The following is a 27,085-nucleotide window of genomic DNA, read 5'->3' on the forward strand; positions in this document are numbered from 1 at the left end:
TCCCAATTCTCCTCCTCCTCGTTTTCTGTCTGGAATGATAACAATGATGTGAATAGGTCTATGCTCTTATTTCATGTAGTTCACTGTAGTTAGGATGTCCTCCTGACCTCTTCAGTGCGTTGTAAATGTTGCATTTTATTAATCATTCTGCAACTTCGAAGGCAACGTGGAAGAAACGAAACAAATGGTTTAATAATAATAAAAAAACGGAGTTTCTGTTCAGTAGCAACCAGTGACCACACTGGTTCAGTAGGAGGCACGGAGTGGGTTGCGTCTCAGATAGTGTGGGCTTCGTGTGAAATCGCCTTCCGTGGCTTCTTAAACGCGACCGTGTATTGGATAAAGCGGTGAGAAAATGGGTGAATGTTTCGTTAAAAAACTCACATATATTACCAATAATGTCGATAAAGAGAAATAAAGGTGTCAGGACAATATAACACGTTTTCTCGATTCCAATCGAAACGTGTTTTTGTTTTGCGATAATTTTTGGAAGGTCCTTCAATTGGGGGTGTACGTGCCAGTACATATTGTTGCTTGATTTTATTCTTTCAAACTTGGATTGTTGAAACACGTTAACTTAAAAAATAAAACTGATAATTATTCGTTGCTAACAAATTGGATTTCTATTAAATAGAGTAATAAATTACCTCTGTATATTAGAGCTGTGAAATCTTAATAGATCTGGTGTTTTTATGCCAATTTAACTAATCACGCTGAAGTCTGAATACATTTTTGAATATTTAGAAAGACACAGAGAAATGTTCGGTTTAAGTATAGCCCAAGAACTTCAGTAAAAAAAAAAAGAAATTTGCAGTTAATTTGTCATTTAGTACAGGGGTTACCCGTGTCTTGGCCTTTCACGCTGTGGTGTGACAGGAAATGTGGACCTTTATGATGAATGCCCAGATAATTAGCATAATTTAAAAATGAGTGACTCAATAAATAAAACACGAGATTAGGGTAGGGTTTTCAGAGCCCTCCTGCGTGCCCAGGGCGTGGCGCGATTTTGAAGATCATCGACTGTCCGGTATTGCAGAAATCAAGCCGATACACAAAATGGAAGCATTAGGCCTTTTATAACTTTTTATTTTTTTAAAAAAAAACCTTTATGTCTGGCATAAATTATATACTTGAATTATTTTTTTCAGAACAAGACAAGTCCCAAACACTCATCCACCTGATGAGCTTTTTCAGCACCACGGACAGGTCTTCCAAATAAATAAAACGCCAATCCATTATTCTGTTGTTATTTGTTTTTTAAAATGTCCAGACGAAAGGTTTATGTTTTCGCATTTAAATTAATTAAGATATAAATTCGATTACAGGAACCTGAACCAAATAGGTTAAGAAAAACTGGAAACTGACACGATCTCTCTGGCGGTATTTATATCGGAGCTTTGTCCCCTATTAAAAAGGCCTGCATTTTAAACCGGTCCTTTTCACCGCCCACGATTAGCATATCCCAAGGTTATATATCTTGGTATTTATCTGTTTTCTTATTTTATTACATTATTACATCATCTACAGAGAGAGGAGAAAAACAAAACAGTCGGATGACTTTCAAACGTAGTGTTCCGTGAAACGCACAGCAAATTCCTGTAAGATGTATTTAGAGTTTCCGACGCAGTAGTGGGAAATATTTTGTAATATTCACCGAACCCTCGTTTTTTAAAAGAGCTGAAGGCGTATTTTAATGGGATCTAGAAAACAGTGTCTTTTCCTCGTATCTTCATTTTTTTTTTTGGCCATAGTCCGAGCTCCTACTGTGTTCTCAGACAGTCCGGACTAATCAAACCTTTCCACGTGGGCCAGCGCCAGTTGTCTGGTTGCTAGGAGACTTGCTGCACTTTCTGTTTACTGCGCGCAGACATCCAGGCCTCCTGGACAGAAAAAGGCATAAAATGTAGTTATACATGCCGATACAGACGTACGCGGAGAGACATAACTTTAGGGGACGCAAGCAGCTGACGATTTCGAATTACTGCCCGAAAGTACTGCGCTTTTCAATGTCCAGGTAAGGTACTTTACAGGATTGTAAATATTCTTGAAGGAAACTGAGAAATTTTCTTTGATGCAAGCACTTTGGAGCGAAAAAAAACCGAAGAAGGAATAGGAGCCACGCAACATGCAGAGCTCTGAACCTGCGACAGTATCTGCTAATGCCTGAAAAACATTTTACAGTTATAGAACAGTATAAGAGGTAGCTTAATCATAAACCAGCACATGCTTTATTTGGATCCGGAGCCCGAGTTTGCGTTGTTAAGACTGGCGCAAAATAGGGACTAAAAATAAGATTAGATATGTTTGCTTAATCCCCGCTTTGCGCCGGTGCTTGCCGGCTCTCCCGCGACACCGAATAGGATGAAAATGGATGGATGTTTACTTAACTTTATTTAAGATGTAAACTTTTGCCAAAGCACGACCTGCTTTGATTTTCTTGCCCTAAATTAAACTATGAATATGCGTGTGGAGATTATTTCAGTGCTGCTCGGCATGTTCTGAATCTGCAAACTAGAGGAAACAAAGATGAATTGAAGAGGATGCACCCACAGTAGCTACAATATTGGGCAATGCAATGGACAGATGTGGGGGAGATCTCTGCTTCTCTAACTCCAGATACGCTTCTTTGATACAATTGCAAGCTAAATATTTCTTATGCATTAAGAAAGGAAAAGTCTTGGTTGCTGTTTTTGCTCAGTAACTTGTGAACTTGCTGAGACAAATGTTTTCAAGAATAGATATGGGGAAAAAGTATTTATAGACATATATATCTGTACAAACATTTTACAGGATCAATTAGTAGATAAGTACCAGAAAAAAACAACCCAACTGGAAATACAGTACAGTACAAACTCAGCTAGACCGTGAAAGGCATTAAACAAGTGCAGAAAACACATGTATGTAGTCAAATTAAACAAGTACTATGTTTTAATAAAGTGCTTGAAAACAGTTGCATTAGACAGCTGTAGACTGTAACTCATAAAGGAACAAATAAGAAATCCAAATGCTTTCACATGGCTATTAATAATACTACTTCTTCAACTGCTGCTACTAAATCTCTATATTTCTGTGTCTTCAGGGGTATAAGGCTAGAAAAAAACAATTTAAGTATGGCAGGAAATCAGAGGAAGCTGCTAAGCCATAGTGAAGAACTGAAGCTGAGAAAGGAGCTTGAGAGCTTACACAAGCAGTCTCAGCAGGATTTTCTTCATTTCAAGCAGATGATCAGCAATTCTTATCGAAATATGAGTTTCCCGACTGTACTGCTGGATTCCTCACCAGATCAATCCCATACGACAAACACTGAACCTCTCAGGGGACTTCACAGTCATCAAAGTACCCTTGAAAATAAAAGCACAATTATTTCTGGTAAGTTGTTTGGCCCAGACAATATTCAGGAAGGCATTTTGAAATCCCCAATTGCCTCACTTCCAAAAGAACTGAAGAAGGAAAGTGTCCAGAACCATATGGCTGGAAGTAAGGAGGCAAATCATCATGTACCTGTTATGAGTTTGCAAAGCTGCCAGAAAGAGTCTAAATATACTAGAAATAAAAGCCAAAACAGTGCAGCCCTGAAGCCCGCTATTGCTCAACAAGTGGGAACTACAAAAATTGTTTTACTGTCAAAACGACCTGAGCCACCTCAGAAACCCAAATCAGTACAACCAGTGACTCGAGGGACTCGGACCAGAGTACGTGCTCCGGTGACACCTGCGGCAGGAGAGTTGGGATCAGCTACAGTGAAAAACCAGCTACATAGGAACAAGCGAAGAGGGACGAGTGTAACAGTTCCGCAAGTCTTGAGCTCTGACAGTAGCGATGAGAGTGAAAATAATGACGATTCTCACTCCGAAGACTCTGACGAAAGTGTGTGCTCAGAAAGTCACCGGAAACACAGAGGAAAGGCTGGAAAGAAGAGGAGGAAAGTGAGGACGGAGAGCCATCCCTCTGCACGGCATCAGCAGCCAACATCTGTTGACAATGGAAACTCTGCGAGCCGGCAAAGCACCGTGGGATCCAGCCACGCTCATAGTGTGAGGTCTGCTTCAGAGCTGCTGGAGGAGGCTATAGACATAGCTAGAACAGATGCCTCAGTGAATGAGAAATACTTCCAGCAGAGACAGCCAGAAGGGTCCACGTTAACAGCAAAGACACTGGTTAGGGACAGTGCGAGAACTGTGGATGAAATATTTGCATCTCTGCAGTCCGGGAACAACACAGACTCCCTCTCGGCATCGGACCAGATGATCAAAGAGCTCATGGAGAGAGTGCTTGGCCACAGCTATGGTGGTGAATGTGAGGTAAGTCAATTGGAACAAGACAGGCGCTCAGGTCAACATCTTTTAGAATATGATATTACTGCGTGTTGTAATAGAGAAGATAGGAATAGGATACTGTTTCTTTTCGGTGCTTTTTGCTTCTTAATCTGCTGAGGATGACTTTTACATTGTGAGTTGTATGCTTAAATGTTTAGACTGTTGGGATGTTTTCAAAGCTTATTGTCTCTGTTTTGAGAATGGAAATGGTTTGTTTTGGAAATCTAAATCAAAAAGTTAAGCTGTTTCACCAAAACAGAAGACAGTATAAACCAATAATACACTTTTCTATATTTCCTTTGAAATTTACAGTGCATACACCAAACATTCAAAAAATGTACGTCCTGCAAGGGGATTGCTAATTTCTTTCTTATGTTCTCGCACTTTGAAGGCAAATAATGTCTATACCATTTTCTGTTTGAAAATCCACAGGAAAGTGTTTCAAAAGACAATTCAACAAATGAATCAAAGCTGATAAAAAGTGAAGGACCTGAAAGGAGTGAAGCAGAAGATTTAAAGGAAGATGTCGATGGCAGGCCAGTGCAGGTAATGTAAACATTAAGTGTGTGCTGCATATTCTATAGTGAATTATTCTTCAAGTTTTCATGTTACTGCACAGCGCTTAAATAAAGACAAAAGTATTTAATAAGTATTTGTTTTTAAATAGATAGTGTTATTATTTGTAAATTGATTAAAACAACAACAGTTGAAGGGTGGTTGTTTTTCACGAAGGTCACTTCAGTGGTATCACTATTTCATTCAGACTGTAATGCCTATCATTATACTCCACTAATACAGGACTCTAGAATCACCAGCTGCTCCATTACTCCCCAGAGCTCTTCCTAAATGGCAACTCAAAAGTTTAACATAAAAGTGAGAACATATTCGACAGGCATTATTTTCACAGGGGATAGCTTTCTTAATTAGTTACCATGCTGTGGTGATTCTTATGTTGTCTTGTTAAGCCTAACAGCGTCCTGTTCATTATTTGGTTCGAGATCAAGTGATCTTTCTGTTCCTGCAATGCTAAAATGGAATATTAAGTAAATATTATTATATTTAGACTTGTAATTATTATTTCCAACCTTATATACTGTAGAAGATAGTTATTTAATTCAATTCTGGTGGTTACAAAGCACAAAAAATGTTAAAATTACAGAGTATTGGCACAACACTTGAACTGACAGATCGTGACTGGCTGCTGAAGAAAATACAATTGCAAATACATCAAGTGCTATGATTTCTAATAGTTACACATACGTGGATTTTTTTGTCATTGGAACATTCTCCTTTCTCATTTTGTGACAAAGAGTGATGTGCAACAGATAAAAACAAATCAGAAAATGAGTTTCTATCACTATCATTTGAGTTTCTATCATTAAGTTTTAACTTAATAGTTTGATTTTGATGTACAAAATTGACGGTAGGTAATGAAGATACACAAGAATGTTCCTCTAGCTCATAATGTTCCAAAACTGAAAACCTCTTGACTCACAGTAATTTATTAATGTTTAATGTTTATTTTGCCAGACTCCAGATGCGTTAAAAGATGACATTTTACATCAAAATATCCCCATGAAAATTATTCAGAAAAAAGATCCAGCTGGAGTGTCACCAGTTACACATATTACATCTGATGTTTCCTTGGCATTCAAAGAGGGCTCTTCCCAGATTATGTCTCCAGAAGATTTTTCATTCGGCCAAGAGGATATTAATATTAGCGGAATAGAGCTTCCTAAACAGGTACAGTTATGTCATGTTATGTCATTTGCCAGACCATTTTATACCATAGGTACAGTTATATGATAGTTAAATATTTCAGTGTACTACCTAATGCACTGGTTAACATTTCAATAAGTATCCTTTGCTTTTCCTTTATGGGAAAAATACATAGAATTCTTTATATACATAATTTGGAGATATTATTAAAGATTTCTGTTGTTTTGAGTTTGTAAAATCCTATTTGTTGTTGTTGAAGGTGACATATTCGGATATACTTCATGTGAAGGGACAGCGAGTGTCAGCCACAGGCAAACAGCAAACAGCAATATGGAAAAGTGAACCAATGGAGCACATTTCCTTTTTGGCAACATGGACTCCAAAACTTCAGTAATATTTTAAAAACAGTACTGTTTATTTTCATGTGGATAATTCAAACGTTCTTACAACTATCCTTTTCTCATTTGAATTTATTGGTGCAAACACACATCTGTAAAGACCCCACTTCAGTTTAGGTAACAGAGCTCAAATATATTCGCGTAATAGATGAACAGATCTGATGAGTCATTCTGTTTCTCCTTCAGACTTCATTTCTCGTTAAAAACTTTTTATGCATTTAAAATTTAAATTGAAAAAAAAGCAACAAAGCATATTTTATTAATCTGGCTTTAAACCCTCAGTCAGGTTAAGGGAAATTGATGTAGCATTATCTCCAGCGGAATCTTAAGGCAGTGTGTTTAGAGCAGAATCACAAAGCTGGCTCATACTATCTAGAATCGCTGGTTGCAATAAATGACCTGTGGAACCTATCACTGTGCAATCTCCTCTCCGAATTGGGCACTACCTTGTCGGCTGCCTGCCAGGAGCCTCCGAAGCTTTTAGTGAGGAAACCTTTTTGCAGAGATTTACAAAGTTTCAGTGATTCTGTTAATGACTGTGCTGTCATCATAACCTACAGCCCCTTCGCTAGCGTTCTGTGATAGAGTGTGTTCGGGAACAAGTCATTACTCAGCCTAATATACCTCAGGCTCCAATTGGTCTGCCTGGAGCCAGCTTGCAGAGAGTTGCCTGTTATGACTCTTCCTTGTGAATGGCTCTTTTACAGCCTGAAAGTGGTGAGCCGCTTTGACACACCTTTTCTATTCTCTCCGCCCTTTCTGAGGTTAAAAAAACCCTTTTAATTATTAGCTTTTGTAGCCTGTTGAGGTCAGTGAAAGGTTTTCAGGATACGGAAGAGAGCCTTTATAAGGAATTGCCTTCAGATTGTAAACGGATAGCACTCTCAACTGAGTAGCTTAGAGAACATGCTCATGTTAAAAGAATGCTCTAATTTATGAAATAGGCCAATTGGCATTTAGGTGACCCTTTGCATGCAGTTACTTATCTGCTGGAGCCTGTGGTTCATTTATAACCAACATGACAATAAATCATTGATTGATACACGAAAGTGAACATGTTAACCTCTATAAATTGTTACTGACAGTTTAGCAACGGAGCAAAAGACAGGAATATGTTTTTAGATTGTCTTCAGCATATTACATGAAAGGGCCACACACACAGTTGTGCCTTTGTTTGTCTTGTGTTTCAAAGGATGATGAAATGTTAAGAGGAAAGACATTTTGCACAAATAAACCTTTAACTTGTGCCAATACTATAGCAAAATGTTTTGCAAACAGGGCCAGCAGTCCTTACTGCATGCCATATATAAAATTTGTGAGCAGTGTAATTCACATACGGTTAAGTGTAGTGAATTTTATACAGTTTTACTTACTTTCAAAGAGCCAAGAACAATGGTTTCATTAAACATAAAATATGATTTAAACATAATTTCTTCCAATAATGTTCCTTTTTACATTTTAAGTTCCCAATGTGCTTGACTTTCTCGTGTTTTTTTAGAGAATTTCTGTTTTCATAGATTATTTTAGTGTTCTATACAGTTCCTGAAACATTAATAACTGTCTTTAATTTAATTAATGAAAACAATAATGAATATTATTAGAGAATAAGTAGTAGGTTTATTCCACGCTGAAAAGAGAAGAAAGAAAACACAACGTTTCGGCTGTGGAGCCTTCTTGACATCAGGTGTCTTGACACCTGAAGAAGGCTCCGGAGCCGAAACGTTGTGTTTTCTTTCTTCTCTTTTCAGCATGGAATAAACCTATTACTTGTTCCTTTGAAGCCTTCGAATGCTGACACAGCTACCCACCTGGATTATTAGAGAATGCTATGTGATTCTTTCTTTGAAAGAGTATGGAAGTAAAGAGCTATCATTTTCTATTTTGTCTTTTCCCTTAACAGGGCTAAGGAGTATAAAACCATCCACCACCTCTGTACTCCTCCATTTAGCCAAGTTCTGCCTTTGGGTTTACAATTGGCTTCTCGGGCTTTTCATACTCCAAGCAAAATGCCTGCGGGTCCCTGGATTTTTCCACAGGTGGCAGCACTGAGTCTCTTCACAGACCAGGCAGAGAAACACAGGTAGAGAAATGCAGTTACGTTTTGCTTAATCTCCCATGGAAATGGAAAACAACAGCCAAGACAGTACACCCTTCTGTGATCAAATATGGATCCTTAAAAGTGAGAGGCAGAGAAGGCTTTTACTTAATCAGTCAGTCCACACATAAAAGTTTACCCAGCAAGCTTCTTTGTTTGGCATTTCATCACAAGCAGAGTCACACTTCAGGGCCTTGATGACCTGTCTGCCCAGCTCATTTCACTTGTGACAGGGCTACATACAGCTCTACCTGAGTGCCCCACCTATCCATTGTCTTTTTTTTTTAGTTAATCCTTGGGAAAACAAAACTCTGCCAATGCTGAAAGGTCATGAGGAGGGGAATTAGGGAGCCATTCCTTAACAAAGTGCATATCACTCAGAGGGCAGAGTGTTCTGAAGATATGGATGAATTCCTTAAGACAGATAATGTCTCCACCTGGTCACATGACCAGCACTAGCATTGCTTAGTTGTACAGCTGACTGTCTTCAGAAATTGTTTTTTGGACTGTTGCAAAAGCAAGCAATCTTTCATTGATTTTCTTGCCTTAATATCAACTTCAGTATAAGATACCGTAGGCAGCATTTATTCAATTAAATCATATTCCAACAAGACATTTTAATCATGGGGTCCATTGGCTGTTACTTCTGTAATAACTCCAGGCTCATCTGAAAATAATAATAATAATAATAATAATAATAATAATAATAATAATAATAATAATAATAATTGCTTACACTTATATAGTGCTTTTCTGGACACTCCACTCAAAGCGCTTTACATGTAATGGGGACTCCCCTCCACCACCTCCAATGTGCAGCCCCACCTGGATGTTTAAATTGCTGCTAAACCTGAGCAAAACATTAGCAAACGTGGGTACTGATTTTTTTTATTTTCTACTTATTAATCTAAAAACTGCTGATGGTAATATCAAATTATCAGTATTGGGGCTTTTTGAGACAGGTATTTATCAGATTAATAGTGTTACTTACAACTGTTAAATTAATTTAAAGAAAAGGAGACTTACTGAAGTACTTCAGTTGTGTCTACCATAGAAAGTACAGTCTCACTTCAGGATCTCTTCTGAGTGCAATACAATAATGTATACATCACGTTGCCAGCACAAGTTAAAAACAAGAGCTAAAATCTGTCTCTTGTCTCTTGAAATAATTTAACCACATTAAACAGCTCAGAATTTCATGAACATTATACTGTCCTCGTGGATATGACTTCTATTGTTTTGAACAACATAATATACAACATGGTACACAAACATGATATTCTTATTGTCATCTTTTGGCTTTATGGTATGAGAACAAACAATAATACTAAAAAGAGAGAGGGGCATCTCACTTGTCAAACACCCGAGAAATGAGTCCTCCAGAGATTGCTGCTAAAAAAACAACAGTCCTTCACTTCCCCACTAGGTGTCTCTAGATTTGTATGTATTGTATCTTTTTGTAGTCCTGATTGACAAGTGTTGTGTTGAAAAGGGTTTTAATGTGACTGGGATTGTTTGGATTGTAGTAGCTCCCAGTATGAACTGGGTAGTATATTTACATATCTATCATGCCCAAATAACATGTTGATAATATTCTGAAATGATCTCTTTGATGTCTGTTTATTCTTGTTTCAGGATTCTATCAGAAGAAGGGACAAATTCAAAAGTCTCTGAAGCCAGTCCAGAGGATGGAGTTGTATGTCTGCCAGCACAGTCCCCAGAGAGTTTAGCTGAATGGCAAAGGATTGCAGAGTATTATATAGACAGACCAAGGATGGTACTTTTAGGAAGACAGGTAAGGAAATAAGAAATATACTTGCCTGATGGTGTATATAGAAATAATGGCTATTTAATTAAATTCAGTTCAGTTAAAAAAAATGCTAAAAGTTTTAAATCTGCATGTTTTATGTGGTTTATTATATCTACCTGGCCTTTTGCTTCAATGCACTTCAATAAACAGTATTCAATGTGTGACACTCTTTTGTTCTCTTTGTTCTGTTAAATCAACTTTCTGCTGTTCTTACATTTACACGCATTTTTAAATGTATTTGTTTCCTTAGGCTTCCATGTACACAAATGAGTCAAGAATGCTTTGGCACCCAGCACCTCCAAAGTTCACTTTTGCACCTTTGTTCGTGCAGGACAAGTTATTTCCAAAGTACCAGGTACTCTGCAATTCTTATAGATTTTAGATTTAGCTTTAGCATAATATCTTAAGTTTGACTTTAAGAGACATGCAGCGTATTAATTTTGTAAAGGAAACACAGCTGGTTTTCACCTTAATAATCAATTGTTTTCTGCTGCACAGTGAAATAACGATATAAGTGAGAGCTAGCTGCTAAGAAATGTCAGACAACATTCACTGAAATATACCGCCTGTAATTCATAGGTTGTTGTGCCCAAGCCAAGACCTGCTGTTCCCTCCCCTTTCAACTACAACTTTCCTGAAGCAAATTCTTATTTATTGTGGCTTCTTTGCAGGAAACAAGAAACACTGTACTGAGCGAAGAGCTCTGTTGTGACCTGCAAGACAGGATTGAAACAGACTACAGCCTTTTGAATGTGGAACATAGAGCTTCAATGGTCTGTGTATTATGGATCTTATTTAGTTTCATTAGTTTTTAATTTAGATGTATAGAGGAAACACTTGAAGTAAGCTGTTGACATTTTTATTGATAAAATTTAAGAATAGTACATTTATTTACTCCAGAAGACATATGACTTATGCGCTAGTACAGACTTAGTCTTTGTACAAATTGCTCCATCAGATTTTACTGTTAGTGATTTAGAGAACTGAGCACATTATGACCTGAAGTATTGTAGGTACTGTAAATTAACCAGCTAATGGATCAGATGAATGGCACAGTCTTAAGTGCACCAGTTTAAAGCACAATAATCATATACACTTCATTTTGTCTCCCATGAAATCTGTTTTCTTTAAGCAGTTTAAAAACTATTATTATTATATCTTCTTTTACCTATAGGAGAATACTTTATTCCGAAGTTGCATATCCATGGTGAATTTAAGTTCAGCTGAAGAAACCTCTCTGCCTCTTTTACTGGATAGTGGTTCTAAGGTATAGTAGGATATTCATTAGCTATGTTTTATCATTTTTACAACATGGGAGGGTAGGAAGGAGTAGGGTATTAGAATTTAAGAGAGCACATTGATCAGATTGTGAAGCAATCACAAAATGATTGCCATATGCTGGTTGTGAGCAATCACCTTTGTGTAACAATCACATATGATATGTATATAACATAGTTATATAAAATTATATATGATTATACATAATATATCTTTCATATAACAATACATATTTAAATTGTAGCCTTTAAAAATATTTATTTATTATTACCAATAAAGCAAACACCAGATGGAAAAGGAAACTTTAAGTCTTACATTGTTCTTGCTCCCTTTTATGCAGACTGTAATGAAAAGGTCAGAGTCGGCTCCCAATCTTTCTACAAGACCAGAAACACTTTTGAAGGTGGCCGCTGATTTTAAAGCTGTCACAAAGGAACTGGAGGCTGTAAAGAGGCAGTTTGCTCAGTTTAAGACGGTGACCCCAGTAGAAACCTCAACAGTGCATGTTTTGAACGAAACGTTGTCAACACAGTTGGTCCAAGCAGATGTTCCAGATCCTGCCAGTGGTCAAGTCCTAGTTGTGCAAAGAAAGGAGAAGGAAGATCTCTCCCCATCGGATGCAGCACGGAAAGCAGGAATGAAATACATCATATATCCAAGGAAGAAGGCCAAAAAAGAAACTAAGAAGCTTAGCCCCGAAAAGCTAGGTTTTGTACAGGAGAAATTAAACCAACCTCCAAGGATATTGTCAAGGTTCTGTCTTTTATGGATTTGTATGTGAGAAAGAGACTTTTAAATAGTGCATGCTGTATAAAGTCTCAACATAAAATACAGAAATGTATCTGTGATAAACAGAATGCTTCCTAATTTAATTTTTTTTGTACAGTATATCTGGAAGACTTTGGGATTTTCAGTGGTACTCACTAAGTTGAATTCTCTCATTCTTACATAAACACATATCTTCAAATCTGCACTCTATAGCATTCATATATATAAAATATACATTGAAAATGATGATAATTCTATAAATAAATTCAGGATAAATATGGAGTTGACTGTATCGTCCACACCTTAAAATATGCCAGTGGAATAAAAAGTACGTACATATAGAGCTATGCTCAGTGCCTTTCCAAAGTTTGCTTGGAATTGAATAAATAAACAAAAACTATGCTCTCTTATTCCACTGTAAGGTTATGATTTGGGAGAAATAAACAATAACATGAATAAAATAACTTTATAGATACCCTGGCCCTGACTTGTCTTTTCTTGTCTGTTTTGTGATACAGGTCCGAGTCTTTGCCCAAGCTGCAGAGGAGAACAGATCGCTCTTTAAGGGCACCTGAGAAGATCCGGCACTCTAGAAGACCCAGTCTTCCCCTGCAGCTGGATTTTGAAGAATTTGCTGAAGATCAAGGAGGAATCCCCAGGAGCATCGTTCCTAGAGAATGGGCGAGGAGTATTTGGAACACCTGGTTCGACGAAGTGTTTCCCCCACCTGAAGAACATCTCGGAGTGGATTACTTCAGGCCCGACTCGCTGGGTATAAAAAACCCCAACGACAAATCTCACGCTGACAGGGAAGTGCCAGTGCCAGAAGGAGTGGACCTCTCCTCTACCCTCGATGAGGCAGTCACTACTGCCGATTTACAGGTTGAAGTGGAGAGGCTCACACAGCTTATATCAGAGAAGGAACTATCTAGTGCCATCCATTTATGCCGACGAGGAGCTCTCAATAAAAAACTAGGTCATCTTAACCTTGCACTGGAAGATCTTAATACAGTAAGTATCTTCTCATGTTGGCTAAGGGTAAAATGTCATCCTTTTACATTGTTGATCATTGCTGATATAGTCATTGCTAAAGAACATTGTTATTCATTGGCTAATATGAATAACAGGGGCACCATGCTGAAACAATATATATATTACTCATGCTATTGAGGCAAAACACACAGTTAAAGTGCTGTCAAAGTTATGATTTATCCAAAGAACCTGAAATATTTGGGTTAAAAAAATGTAGTTTTTGAAAAGTTGCTTTAAAAAAATGAACTGTATTTGGGCCAAATATTTTTATACATTATTTTTTTATAATTTATTAGATTTAGATTCACAAAGATATTTAATAAAAGTAAGATTTAGTGTTTATTTTGAAATAATTACAAAATGCAATCAGTAGTAAAGGCTCCATAATCCCCCCTACTAGAATTAAGATGACAAAAATAAGTGTATAAAAAAGATAAAAATTGGTTTAATTTGTGTGTTTTCATAGGCAATAAGAATAGAGCCACATTTGCTTGATGCATACTGGCATAGGCATAGCATTCATTTGCTAAAGACTAACCTTGAAAAGGCCTTGGATGACCTGAATTTCATAATAAAGCACAATAAGACCCATGCAGGTAAGTTAATTGTTTCCACAAACTGTGTATGAAAATCTAGAAAACCGTGCAATCTTGTGTTCCATCAGTTATCTGCTAAACTGGCCTGATATGAATATATGCAGTTGTCTAGCTCCTGTAAAAATACAATATATGTACACAGTAAGTAAATTAATCCTTTATCAGAAAACAGCCTCTGTGTCGGGGCGAATGTCACAGGAAACTGGAGTGTATCTCAGAGGCAGAGGGCCCAAAGTGGAACTGAGAGAACATCACTGCTCTTGACCTGGACTCTATTGCAGATAAAGAGGCGATTTTCAATAGCTAGTCAAACCTAACTGGCATGTCTTCAGGAGGTGAGAGGCAAACAGCGCACCTGCACAAACTTCACAGAATCATAGAGAGAACATACAAACTCATCATATGAACTCTACATACAAAATATATGTTTTATAAGAAATCATAAATTGCTTAACCCGTGATGCTATCAGTCTTTCTTTGTTTTATCTGAGTTTCAATTTTAGTGTTCATATCCAGACTTTCAATTCCAATTGATCTTTTTCTTGCTACAGTATGTATTATTCATTGTGTTCCAGATGCCTATAAATCAAAGGCAGAAATTTATCGAAAGAAAGGAGACAGTACATTGGCCATAATAAATTACACTCAGGCAATTAAATGCAGACCAGAAGACGACGAGAACTATTTTCGGAGGGCTGAGATGTATGAAAAGAGAAACGAAATTTTACTAGCAATGGAAGATTATGTGAAGGTTAGTGAATTCGTATTTTGTCATGAGTGTAACAAACCACCTTTTTAAAACCACTGTCATTCAGTGAGTCATACACTGTATTTGAAAAGGAAGAAAGAGGGAGAGAATATTGGCAATATTTAGCACACTGGGATAAAAAAACCTAGTTTTTAAAGGAGAAGTAATTAAATGCAGGTAAAGAAAAGAGTAACCATGGGAACAATACATTTCAAAGAAGGTATGTTTATTTAACAAGACAACCATTTTTAGAAACCTGTTTGGAATAATTTTTATTGTTTGTTCAATACTTCAGACCTTCACCATCAATCCCAGAAGGACAGATGCTTTGATGATTCATGGCTTGCATTACTTTCGCACTTCAAACTGGATGGTAGCTCTTTCTGATTTCACAGCCCTGCTCCAGCAGGAGCCTAACAACGCCCAAGCTAGGTAAGGCAAACGTCCTCACAAATCAAAACATTAAAAAAAAACTTTTTTACTGTTATTGGTTGTTGCTACATCCTTGCATGAAGTTATCCAGAATACATTGATGCTGCACATAATGACGGGTGGCATAAATCAGTTTTCTGATTTGTTTCTCGTCACGTCATCAAACATGTTTGCCCAGGCGTGATATAATACATGGGAAATACATTTTTGTCTGATGGGAAAATTATTTATGTCAGTTTTTTTGTCTGTTTTGTTATACTGTAATAACATCCATATATGAGGCTGATTGGTTGAATTAAAAAATATTTTAGGACCTACCGGGGGAGAATATATGCCAAGTTGTGCCAATACCGAGAAGCCATAGAAGATTTGTCTGCAGCAGCTCATCTGGACCCCAGCAACTGGGTGGCCTTCTACTACAGAGGCTGCTTGCTGAGGAAGATCCACCCTGAGATGGCACTGAGGGACCTCAGTGTCTCTGGTATGGAGGAGTGTGTAAAGGGTTCAAATGGAGTAAAATGCAGATGTGCTGCACATGTGAAAAAACAGTTGACAAGCCAAATTAAATGCACGCCAAAAGTTTCAAACCCGGCATTTTGTGTTGCTGTGATTAGTTTAGATCAGGCTGAACTGGCTCTTTCAGCTATCTTCTGGAACTTTGTTTACCAGTATTTTGGCATAAATGTTCCCTTTGGTTTCCTATTATTTTAAAATGCAGTGAGCCATGGGAATGCCTGGGTGCATTATAGTAACATTTCTTAATAACTTTTAACTTTAAACTGTTGTTTAAGAAAATAAAAGCTTTTCAAATATTACAAGTTAGGAGCTTTCAGCTCAGAATCAGACATTTACCAAAGTTACTAATTAATGACATGGGAAGACAGCTTTACCCCAGAAAAATACAAAGTTGAAATTTCACTCTTAAACTGTCTTAAAAATGGCCGCATAAGGTCTCCACTTCCTTCAAACCTTACTTCCTGGCGAATTATTGATGTTTTGTTTTTACTTTTCCAGTTCTGATCAACGACAGCTTTGAAAACCTCAGTGCTCTCCTCCACCGTGGGATTCTTTACACAGAGCACAGTCAGTGGGCTCAGGCTATTTGTGACTTTGAACATGTGCTGAAGCTTGACAGGTACCTGAACAATATTTTCCATGTCTCTTTTCAATAAGTTCTAAATCTCACTTTGCATAGTCCATTTCATGAGCAGCCCACTGGTTAACAAAGAATTCAAACAATGTAATCTGAAGAGATTTAAGAAACTCTTAAACTCTCCACGTACTGTACATAAAAACTTCTCACTGGGCTCCTGGGTAGGATTTTCACATTGCTGAAATTAGGAAGTGAATGTAAGATAGTTCTAAGGTGTGTTACAAAAAAACAAAAAGAAATCTGTAGGAAAGAACTGTTGCCAAGCGATCTTGAGAATGAACATTTCTGTGAAAGCTGGGGTCTGGAGCAGTGAGAATACATGTTTTCATTAAGGATGCAGACAGCATTCAATATGAGGCGTATTCAACAGAAAGTGGGTTTGAGCAGTATCAAAGAGTCACATTAGTCCACTTGGAACAATATAATATAACTACAAAATACAATTTTAATAAGCTATCTAGATTCATGTGAATTTAAAAGGTGATTATTCCGAATTGGAAAATTTCCTTTCTTACATTATATTATTTCATGTTCAGGATTTTGCATTTTACAGATAAATACATAGATTTTTCTTCATTATAATATGGTTTTCAGAACATTGGACAAGTACGTTGGGGGAAAACAATTTCATCTGCAGCAGTTTTTCTCTTCTTTCCATACGATAGGTACTTTGAAGGATTTTGGACCCCTGCTGTCCACTTGCTGCAGCTGTGTTTGAATCATATTGTATTTTTATAAGCTTGGCTGTGCTTTTTATATGCTTCATAAATAATTAATTACACTTCACCATAAAGCCGTCTAGCACTAAAGAAACCTTATGTGCTGCTCAGACATCCTTCACATTTCTTTTTTCAATACAAGATAAAAAATACACTAACAATGTAATGAGTCAGTGCACTTCCCGTAAGACTGAAGAATTGTATCAGTTCCATTAGTGTAAAGTAAAGGCCCATTTTCACTTAAAGTGCTGGTGCTAAAAACCTAGCAACAAACAAAGACTTTTTGAATTGGAAATTTCCACACAAGAGGTTTTATTTGTCTAAGATACTCAACTATATGACATGGCAAAAATGTATATATTAAATATTATAAATAAAATATTCTTGGGCACTATCTTTACTATAATTCTTTATGTTGGGTAATGTTAATAAAATTAAGAATTGCTCCAGACAATATGTTTTTTAAATATTTGAAAGGAATTTTTTTAATGTAGAATGTGTCACCCTTTTACTATTTGAAATAATGTGATCATTTCTCCACTTGGAGATGTTAGGCTGTTGTAGGCGGTGTAGTTGGTGTGTTGCAGTTAGTTCACAGCTAGACAACATGCACCACTAAAGCAGGTGAAAATGCTCCACACCTGAAGTCTGCTCTTTTTCCAGGGCTTTTTATATAATCTGGAGAACAGAGAAAACTGATGAACCAGCACATGCTAACATTCCCTATGCCTTAGGAACAGGATGATGATAACAATAAGAAATTTCACTCATATGGCACTTTTCATTGCAAAGGATGCCAAAAATCTCTCTTACATATAAGAGGGGACCAACTCCATCCATTACTCAAGCAACATGTGTGCAGCCATTATGCACCAGTAGCCCACTACATAGCATATCAGCTGGCGTGGTGAGAAATTACTTTCCCTGAATTAAATTCACCCCCTGAGATAAAGGGGAACTACAGTATGTTTGCCATATTGTACAAACCCAGAGTGGAATTCATTCAGGATACCAGGGTTGACACTGCATATCTGACCAATAGTATCAAGGGGATGTTTAATAACCAGATAGTCTGGACCTCAGTTTAATGTCTTATCAATAGTACCTCCAGTACAGTGTCCCCTTTGACCTTTCCTGGGGTATGGTTTGGAAATTGGTATCCAGAAGGAATATTGCCTCCTTCTGGTCCATTCACAACACCAAACTGGTTTTCTTTAGAGGTCTCCCATTCCAGTATTGGCCAATCCCCATTGTTATTTAGCTTCTGAGGTCTGAGGAGGTCTGAGGTCACACTGTATAATGATGGTAATGCTGCTGTAATGCAGGGAATATTAACTAGGTATTTACATAGATAGTCACATATCTTTATTGCTTTTCTTTGTTTTGGCCATATTAGTATTTTAATGTGTTACAGGCATAACTACTATATTTATTCAGGCTATATTCTAATATTGTTTAATTTCACAATTTCTGTTTCTAAGGCTGTTTCCTAACTTTTGTGTTTCTAGTTCATGGTAATCTACGCTGCTGTTTCACAGCTTCCTTGACACTGAAACAATCATTCCAATTTTTTTATAACTAGATTTGTTCCTGTTGCTCATGTAAACCTGGGACTTGTCTACATGCTGAAAATGGACCATCATTATGAGGCAATTCGGAGATTCACAAATGCCATAAAAGTGGATCCTACTTACATCAGAGCATATATTTGTAGAGCTCAAGCTTATCACAAGGTATTTTTTATCACACTTGTTAAAAGTAGGCAGTGCTTTAGTCTACATTTTAACTGTTACTTTTTTATGGACTGCTTTGCTTCTACCTTTTAAATAGTGTCTCTGATAAATTATATGTTTATTAAAAAAATTAACCCCTAAAGCCTACACAAGCAAAACAAATGTGGTATTTTATTTCATGACACTTTTTCTAAATACATAATTTTTTAATTGAAAATAATGCATTTGATTGCCAAAATTACTGTTTGTTGAAAGGAACAGGTTTGCGTTGCAATAATTTAGCATGTAAGCATCATTTCTATGGACTGAGGTTTAAAGAATGCTTGAATGAAAATGTGTATGTGTTTCTTAAATGGCCAGGTGCATGATATACAGAGAGCACTGAAAGACTTAACGCATGCTATCCATCTCCAGCCTGATGCACAGCATCTTTACATAATGAGGTAGGATAAATGGACAAGCATTCGTACAAGCCAAAAACACTCCAAAAACCATTCCAAATTAAGGAATTAACTTGAGATTTTTAACAATTGCCTTCAATTAAAAATCACAAGTTTAAAAATAAATTACAGTATGTTAGTCGTATTATCATTGGCTATCGTGATAATATTTTTGCAGTATGTTATTTTGGATAAAAACGTTCTTTCATACACATGTGTGTATCTGTATTCCAGGGGCCAGTATTTGTGTGACATGAAGGAATTTGAGCTGGCTAGTTTCTGTATCCAGTATGCTGCTGAAATGAATAAAGGTACAGGTGTATTGCAGTGTGTGAGCAGTCTCTGAAGAACCGATCTACCGTTAGAGGAATTTCACAAGCCAAACAAAAAAAGTATTGTTCAAGCTGCTTGTACTCACAAACAGTACTCGAATGGAAGTTTTTTTATTCATATATTTTCCTGATGCTTTAATCCAAAATGACCTACATTTCTGCAGCTGGGCCTCATGCTGAAGAAATCTGTAACTTGCTCAAAGGTACAATGGTTGTGCTCCACCCAGGAACTGGGCCCACAACGTTTTCAGTTCTCAGTCCAGAGCCTCCACTCACCGCTCTCCAGTTGCTCAGTGCCACTAGATGGCACTGTGGTGAAAGCTATAGGGTATCTGAAATGAACTGTGGTTAGTTAATGAACCCCCTGTCTTTGACAACAGTGAAACATTTTCTATGCCCTATACCTATACTGTAATACTTTAAATAAAGGCACTATATTAATCAATTAATCAACTAAAGAAAGACTAATACAGTACTTAAACAGTCACTTTATCACTTAAAAGAGTCATTAAAATGTAATTGTAAAATTGTTTTTGCTTCAAAAGACATTTCATTAAAGAGTTTAAATGCACCTTCAATGCACTTCATGTGTGAGTGTTTGGCGCTATGCATTATGCATGAAAAAAGTTTTCTTTACATTTCTTGGAAGCATTCCTTCTAACTACGAACATAAGTTAAAAGTGAATTGATTTTCATGACAGGAGAGTCTTTGGGATTGGACCTTATTGATACAAAGAAGTGTGTGTACACATTAAACGCCTTAACACTAACATATTGTTATTTTGACATAATACTGAAAGATGGTCAATTTAAGAGTTTATATATGTATGGATATTTAAAAAATATATATATTTTGGCTAAATATAAAACCGCAGAGAAAGAAATGTTAAACATATGTTTTGTGTTGTCACCAGCTATAGGCTCATGTCCTGTGCAGCAGGCAGCAGTCCACTCCTTCCTGGACAACAACACAAAAGCTATTGACTGTCTCGCCACAACCACAAAAACACGTCCCACCCCACCCATCTTCATCCTTCTTGGAAAAACACAGATGAAAGCCAAGAAATATAAGGTACTTTAGCAATCTGGCTTTGTCTGTCTGTTCCTCTTTAATTATTTCCTACTTACTCCTCCTTTCTTTGTTGAAACACGGTAACAAAGCTTTCCTAAAATGAAGTTATGCACTAAAGTTTTTATAGTAAGGGTTCTTTGTCTGAAATACAATGAGCAAGAAAATCTGTTTCACATTGTAGATTAAAGAACACCGACCTCCATTCAATGAATGGATCCTCAGTTTGTATTGTTTCAGAGTTTGTTGCCAAATTCAAGAACATATTTATATTTTATTGCAGGGTGGCCATAAAATCCTTGTCTTATTGTGCCTTTAGCACTGCTAATGCAACACATTGCTTAAACACCTCGTTTTTCTTGCTGCCCTGACGTAGCAGTGTTATACAAATTTATTTTATTAAGAGTGGCATACACTGTCGGATTTAAAAAGGCATACAGAAGCACAGGAAAATTTAAAGGTTCATCATATGTGTTTGCTGCATTGATCAAAGCTTTCTTGAGGTGTGTTTCTTTTACAACACATCAATCATCTTACCGCTTTGTGAAACTTGATTTCAATCATTTCTTTGCAGCTTGCACTTCAAAGTACTGTGTTGCTCTGTATTCTCACAGTATTACTACTACTACAGCCAGCAGCCATATCACCCTGCAACTCACAAGTGGCAACCCACTGAAGCTAAGCAGGTGTAAGCCTGGTCAGTATCTGGATGTGAGACCTCCTGGGAAAAACTAAGGTTGCTGCTGGAAGAGGTGTTAGTGGGGCCAGCAGGGGGCGCTCACCCTGCGGTCCATGTGGGTCCTAATGCCCCAGTATAGTGACGGGGACACTATACTGTAAACAGGCGCCGTCCATCGGATGAGATGTAAAACTGAGGTCCTGACTCTCTGTGGTCATTAAAAATCCCAGGGCGTTTCTCGAAAAGAGTAGGGGTGTAACCCCGGCATCCTAATCCTAAATTTCCAATCATGGCCTCCTAATAATCCCCATCTATGAACTGGCTACATAACTCTGCTCTCCTACATAACTCTGCTTTCCTCCCCACTGAGATCTGGTGTATGATGAGCGTTCTGGCGCACTATGGCTGCTGTCTCATCATCCAGGTGGGGCTGCACATTGGTGGTGGTGGAGGGGATCCCCATTACCTGTAAAGCGCTTTGAGTGGAGTGTCCAGAAAAGCGCTATATAAGCAATTATTATTACTAGTACAAATGTTAACAGTAAAAAGTAAGGACTAGACAGATGGTTGTTTTTAAAATTCATATCATGCAGTTATTACTTATTTCACTTATTTACTTCAATATATTATATATATTCTATAATATATTTTAACACAGGATGCAGTCGAGAGTTTCAAAAAAGTACTGATGCTGCTGTGCCCCAATGAAGATGGGTTGTGTACTGTACCTGAGGCTGCTGAAGTGTTTTACTTCATTGGCCTCTGCTACATGGCCCAGGTCAATTTACTACAGGTAGGATGATGTTTGCTCCTACAGCATAATTCCGGTAGCATAAACAAATATTATTTTCTTTCTTTTATTTGTTCTTCTGTTAAATTATGCTGCAAGGAATGCAAGGTGTGCTCTTTTGCAAGAATCTGATATATTTTTTGGCTGCAATACACCAGATAGACAACACATAGCATAGTGTTAACACATAAAGAGTGGATTTTTTTTTTCAGTGGGTTAAGCAGGGAGCATGTCTTCCTCTGGACAGGACCTTGTTATGTCCTTTGGCATTGCATTTAAAACAGTCCTAATAATTAAAGTTTCTCACAAAGAATTCTGACCTAGATAAACACATCAGTAAAGTGTGACATTCATGAAATAATGATTCACACCTTCTGTATGAAGAGCCTCTCTTTTGTTCACACACACGAAGCAGAGCATGATGTGACCTATTGTTCCAGGCTCTGGAAGCATTCAGTAATGCAGTGAAGATAAACCCTGATTATGCAGATGCCTTCTACCAGCGTGGACTTTGTCGGATGCGTCTTCAGCAATCGAAAAGTGTGCAGGATTTCAATCGAGCTCTTTCAATCAACCCCAACCTTTTTCAGGTATTAAAACAAAATACTTTTTTAATGCTTAGTCCTTTTCTTCCAATAACTGAACTTACAGCATACAGTGAACTGAAGCATACAGTGGCATCAGTATGGAAATGTGGTTCAAGGGGGGTTAGTGGTACCTACTGGCATACCACAACAACCTACAGCAGCAGCAAGGCTTTCCTTAGAAATGTTACCAGGCCCAGTATTGATTAGCTTCTGAGATCTGGTTTACCAACTGCAATGGAGTTTTAAACATTTAAGACCCGTTAGACCTTTAGATTACATGTAGACTTGGTTTTAACATTTAAATAAATCATGGGCAATGATTTAGAATAGATAAATAATTGTAAACTATTGCAAGGCTCTTTCTTTGCCTTTTTGGTGAAACCTTTTGTCAGAAAAAAACAAGAAGGTTATTGTTATGCTATTTTATAAAGATAACCATGTTTTTTTAATTAGAGATGTCTGATACTGCTTTTTTATCACAGGGATTTGGTAAACTGAAGTTAAACCTATTTTGAAAATAAATTATTTCCTCAATATCTTTCTCAAGGTATATCTAAGTCGTGCTGCTTTCTATGGAGACAAGGGGCGCTACTCAAAGGCTATTCTGAACTGCAATGAAGCTATAAAGATCCAGCCCAAGAGTGTGAGAGCATATCTTTACAGAGGTGTGCTGAAATTCTACATGAAGGTAAGATCAAAGAGTTGTGCCATTAAACTCAGCTGCTATCGCATTATTTTAACTGCTGAGACCTAATTGGGTGAAAACTGGTCATCATAGTCAGCTAGACAAATTAGGAATGAATCCTGAATCATTTTCTGTAGTAATAAAAAATCTCTTGTACGAAACAATATCAGTATATTTACAGCGCATAAATATTTTTTTAATTGCCTTTTTTATTTTCCTTTGACATATATATATTTAAATGTAAGTGACAAGAAGTGACAAAAACACATTTATGAAGAACTCTGAGGATGTTTTGAAGCAGTATTTTCCTATTTACAAATGAAATTTCAGATGCTGCTATTATACACCCTACTTTAGTGCTTTACAATAAAGTAATACATTTTTATAAAAGAAAGATAAATCACAAGTTGAGGATTGCTACAAATATATTGGTTTGATGTACACTTTTTCCCCAAAAGTGAAAAACAAAATCTCAAACACAGCTATGTAAAGGTCTTTGACATTTGAATTGTTCTTTTTGTTGAATTGTCATAGTGTTTTAAGCCTACAATCCTGAGACCTTTTAGCTTTATGGATGATTACAGAGATGCAAATTATGTTAATGATCAAGGAACACATCCTTGAGTCACTTCCCCAGTGAGTCAGGTAGATGTCATTGGTAAATGTGATGGATTAGTCATGTCATGTCATTGGCCAAACCGCTTTATGCCACACGGTGTCGTGGGAAGCCGGAGCCTACCCGGCAAGCCACGAGCGCAAGGCAGGGTACAGCCTGGGCAGGACGCCAGTCCATCACAGGGCAGGTGCAAGCGAATCATACATGGGGACAGTTTGGAGGCCACGGTAAAGGCCGAGGGGGGAAATTTGGCCTGGACACGGGATAACTCCCTGGTCTTACTGAGAAATGCCAGGGAATCTTCAATGACCACTGAGAGTCAGGACCTCGGTTTAACGTCTCATCCGAAAGACAGCACCCACTACAGTAGAGTGTCCCCACCACTATACTGGGGCATCAGGACCCACAGAGACCGCAGGGTGGGTGCCTCCCACTGGTCCCAGTATCACAACTTCCAGCAGCAACCATAGCTTCCCAGGAGGTCTCCCATCCAGGTACGAGGTACTGGCCAGGCTCAACCCTGATTAGCTTCAGTGGGTAGCTAGTTAAGAGCTGCAGGGTGATGTAGCTGCTTGTGTGATGGATAAGTGACTATAGTATTTCATATCAGCTGCTTGTATATACTTAGCATACCTCAAGCTGTTGAGATTGTGTTTTTGAATATTCCGGTTGAGGTGAATACATTTTTCTTTAATTAATTGATCAATCGGAAGGAAAAAGGAAAAACAGCTGTCCTTGGCTAATGACATTGACTGTATAGACACAAATTGGAGTTAGAAATTTTCAGCACTGTGAAATGGTCAGAGCTAGTTAATATTCATATTCTCTTAATTCATTGCAACAGGCTGCTCTTAAAACCCTAAAGGATATTCCTTATAAAACATATATTTTCTAAGAAATATATATATACACAGAAATATAATGTGTATATAATAGACACAAACTTTGATAATTAATTATTAAGGTCAGCATCTAACATAATTATTATTATAAAAATCAAAATGTTAGATTTAGGGTTTTACTAGAAGGATACAAATTAGCATACACGAGTGTGTTTTGGGTTGTGTATGGAGTGAGGCACCAGTAGTTTTCTCTTCATCAGTCTTGCTCTGGCCTTGAAAGACGACCAGTCTGCCGCAGTTGGTTCATATCATGCTGCTGTGTTGCAATCTTCCTAGCATAATGAAACACCTGCGTAGCACTCGTTCCAGAAATAATTCTGACAGGAGTTTTTAAAACGATTCTCACAGTTTAACTAAATGTTTAAGAAAACAGAAACATGCTTTACTTAGTGCTTGAAGATTAAATATTGCGCAAGGAGTTGCTAACATTGCTTTTTATTTTCATGTAGACTAAATTGTGCTCAAGGTGTCGTACATCAATCCATACAAAACATGGGAGCTCACAAGAAGGGGCAAAAAGAAGGAACGCGTAGGGGAAAAAATGAATGAATTCTGGTAAAAATAATGCAGCTGTCCAGGCAGATGTCGTGTTTGCACTAGCAGAATGTGTTCTAGCTGTGTTTCTTTCTGTAAGGATGATTTATTTAAAATAATGCAACCACTTGTGGGCCAAGGGTATCTGAGTCTCCCTCCAGCCTCATAAAACAGACTTTTTAGCTACTGATTTACTTGCCAGCCCACAGTCACAACCACATCAGTCACGCGCACCCAAGAGTACTCTTCCAACATACAGGAGATGCCCACAGTACCTTTACTGGGATTTTCAATCAAATAAATTCTGATCTGTACAGTATGTTGGGTTTTAAAAAAAAACTGAGAACCTGCGGTTTTGCTTATTTGTAATAAGTCAACACCCCTCAGTAGGCAGCATCATTAACCCAGCGTCTGTGTTGTCTCCCCTCCACCATTATGCCATGAGAGGCTTGTCCCCTTTTTTCACACAGGCCCAGGCAGCCGAACAGACAGCGTCTCTGCCAGCTGGAGGAGGCACATCTGTCTCCAAAAGCAGCCAGGGGGCCAGGATGCACAGATGCTCAGCCCTTTTCGATCTGTTGACTTGTTTGTTTCATCTTGCTAGTGTCATTTTAACTTAAGATCTAAAAACACTGCACTGTTTGTCTTTGTTCCAGGTATACAGGTATGCTGTGGAGGACTTAACCACAGCCGTCAGTATTGACAAGATGTGCTCCCTTGCCTACTATAACAGGGGTGTGTGCTACCAGGAAATGAAGGAGTATAAAAATGTAAGTATTTTGTGTATCATGTTCTTTGTAGAAACATTATATTACATTTTCCTTGCTTAGAATTTTAAAGAAGTTTTAAGTTTACACAAGTGTGTGTCCTGCCATTTAAAATCCCAAAACATTTTTTTTAAATGTCACAAAATGAGTTGTAAAACTCATAAAACTATGATTTAGTTTTGTTTTCACACGTTTCCACAGGCGGACATTCCTACTGTTAAAGAAGACATGTGAACTGTTAACAAAAGATGCAGTCTAACTTGGAAATAAACTATAAACCACATTCAGTTTCTATAGCCTTCAATTCAGTATTGCATTACATAAGAAATGTAGCACCCTGTTTGTTATTTTACATTGCTTTATTTTTAGGGTTTTGTTTGAACACAAACTAGTTTATATCTGTACATATATAAAGATAAATATATATACCCTTAACTGGCATAGATAAGCTGCTACAATGTGATTTCATAAAGGCTGAGTTCAGCAAATCTTCCTTCACAAGACACAAATTACTGCCTAGATTGTGATGTACAAAAGAGCTGCTTCTAAATTAGGATAGTGGTAGTGATAGTTTGGCAAGGCTTGATATTTGAGAATTACAAACACGAGGAATTTCACCAGTATTTTGCATCTTTGTATGAAACACAACAATAAACAACAATTGAACATATTGTATTATTCTTGTTTGTGATTTGAGGCTTTAAGAGACTATGGAATCGTTCAGCTTCTTGGAAGCAGGAGAGAAATAGATCTGAAGGTGTTGGTTAATCGTGGCCTTCTGTATGTCGAGCTGAATGACTACCACAATGCCCTCCAGGTAAGTAGAGTTCTTATCCTCCTGTTAGATCTTTTCAACTGAACATTCATCTAACTATTCTGCCTGTTAA

The 27,085-nt window shown here is 37.4% G+C and overlaps 1 protein-coding gene across 2 annotated transcripts in view; it reads left to right on the top strand.

Annotated features, from left to right (window-relative positions):
- Nucleotides 1-1,278: 1,278 nt before the first annotated feature.
- ttc6 (tetratricopeptide repeat domain 6) overlaps nucleotides 1,279-27,085 on the top strand; it is a 39,070-nt gene continuing 13,263 nt past the window's right edge. The window contains exons 1-26 of one of the 2 annotated variants that reach the window (XM_088647597.1): nucleotides 1,279-2,014; nucleotides 3,080-4,301; nucleotides 4,749-4,862; nucleotides 5,847-6,059; nucleotides 6,295-6,425; nucleotides 8,334-8,513; nucleotides 10,164-10,323; nucleotides 10,589-10,693; nucleotides 11,010-11,111; nucleotides 11,513-11,605; nucleotides 11,957-12,393; nucleotides 12,903-13,395; nucleotides 13,883-14,012; nucleotides 14,588-14,763; nucleotides 15,056-15,192; nucleotides 15,504-15,673; nucleotides 16,207-16,327; nucleotides 18,647-18,797; nucleotides 19,158-19,240; nucleotides 19,472-19,548; nucleotides 20,484-20,641; nucleotides 21,976-22,110; nucleotides 22,548-22,697; nucleotides 23,242-23,382; nucleotides 26,088-26,201; nucleotides 26,896-27,015. In XM_088647597.1, coding sequence (XP_088503723.1) covers nucleotides 1,914-2,014; nucleotides 3,080-4,301; nucleotides 4,749-4,862; nucleotides 5,847-6,059; nucleotides 6,295-6,425; nucleotides 8,334-8,513; nucleotides 10,164-10,323; nucleotides 10,589-10,693; nucleotides 11,010-11,111; nucleotides 11,513-11,605; nucleotides 11,957-12,393; nucleotides 12,903-13,395; nucleotides 13,883-14,012; nucleotides 14,588-14,763; nucleotides 15,056-15,192; nucleotides 15,504-15,673; nucleotides 16,207-16,327; nucleotides 18,647-18,797; nucleotides 19,158-19,240; nucleotides 19,472-19,548; nucleotides 20,484-20,641; nucleotides 21,976-22,110; nucleotides 22,548-22,697; nucleotides 23,242-23,382; nucleotides 26,088-26,201; nucleotides 26,896-27,015 — 5,214 coding nt within the window. In that variant the 5' untranslated portion in view covers nucleotides 1,279-1,913. The remainder of the gene's footprint in view (nucleotides 2,015-3,079; nucleotides 4,302-4,748; nucleotides 4,863-5,846; nucleotides 6,060-6,294; nucleotides 6,426-8,333; nucleotides 8,514-10,163; nucleotides 10,324-10,588; nucleotides 10,694-11,009; nucleotides 11,112-11,512; nucleotides 11,606-11,956; nucleotides 12,394-12,902; nucleotides 13,396-13,882; nucleotides 14,013-14,587; nucleotides 14,764-15,055; nucleotides 15,193-15,503; nucleotides 15,674-16,206; nucleotides 16,328-18,646; nucleotides 18,798-19,157; nucleotides 19,241-19,471; nucleotides 19,549-20,483; nucleotides 20,642-21,975; nucleotides 22,111-22,547; nucleotides 22,698-23,241; nucleotides 23,383-26,087; nucleotides 26,202-26,895; nucleotides 27,016-27,085) is intronic. The other variant, XM_088647598.1, reaches the window with a different exon arrangement.

Source organism: Lepisosteus platostomus, chromosome 10, assembly GCF_059453375.1.
Source record: "Lepisosteus platostomus isolate fLepPlt1 chromosome 10, fLepPlt1.hap1, whole genome shotgun sequence".
Lineage (NCBI taxonomy): Eukaryota > Metazoa > Chordata > Actinopteri > Semionotiformes > Lepisosteidae > Lepisosteus > Lepisosteus platostomus.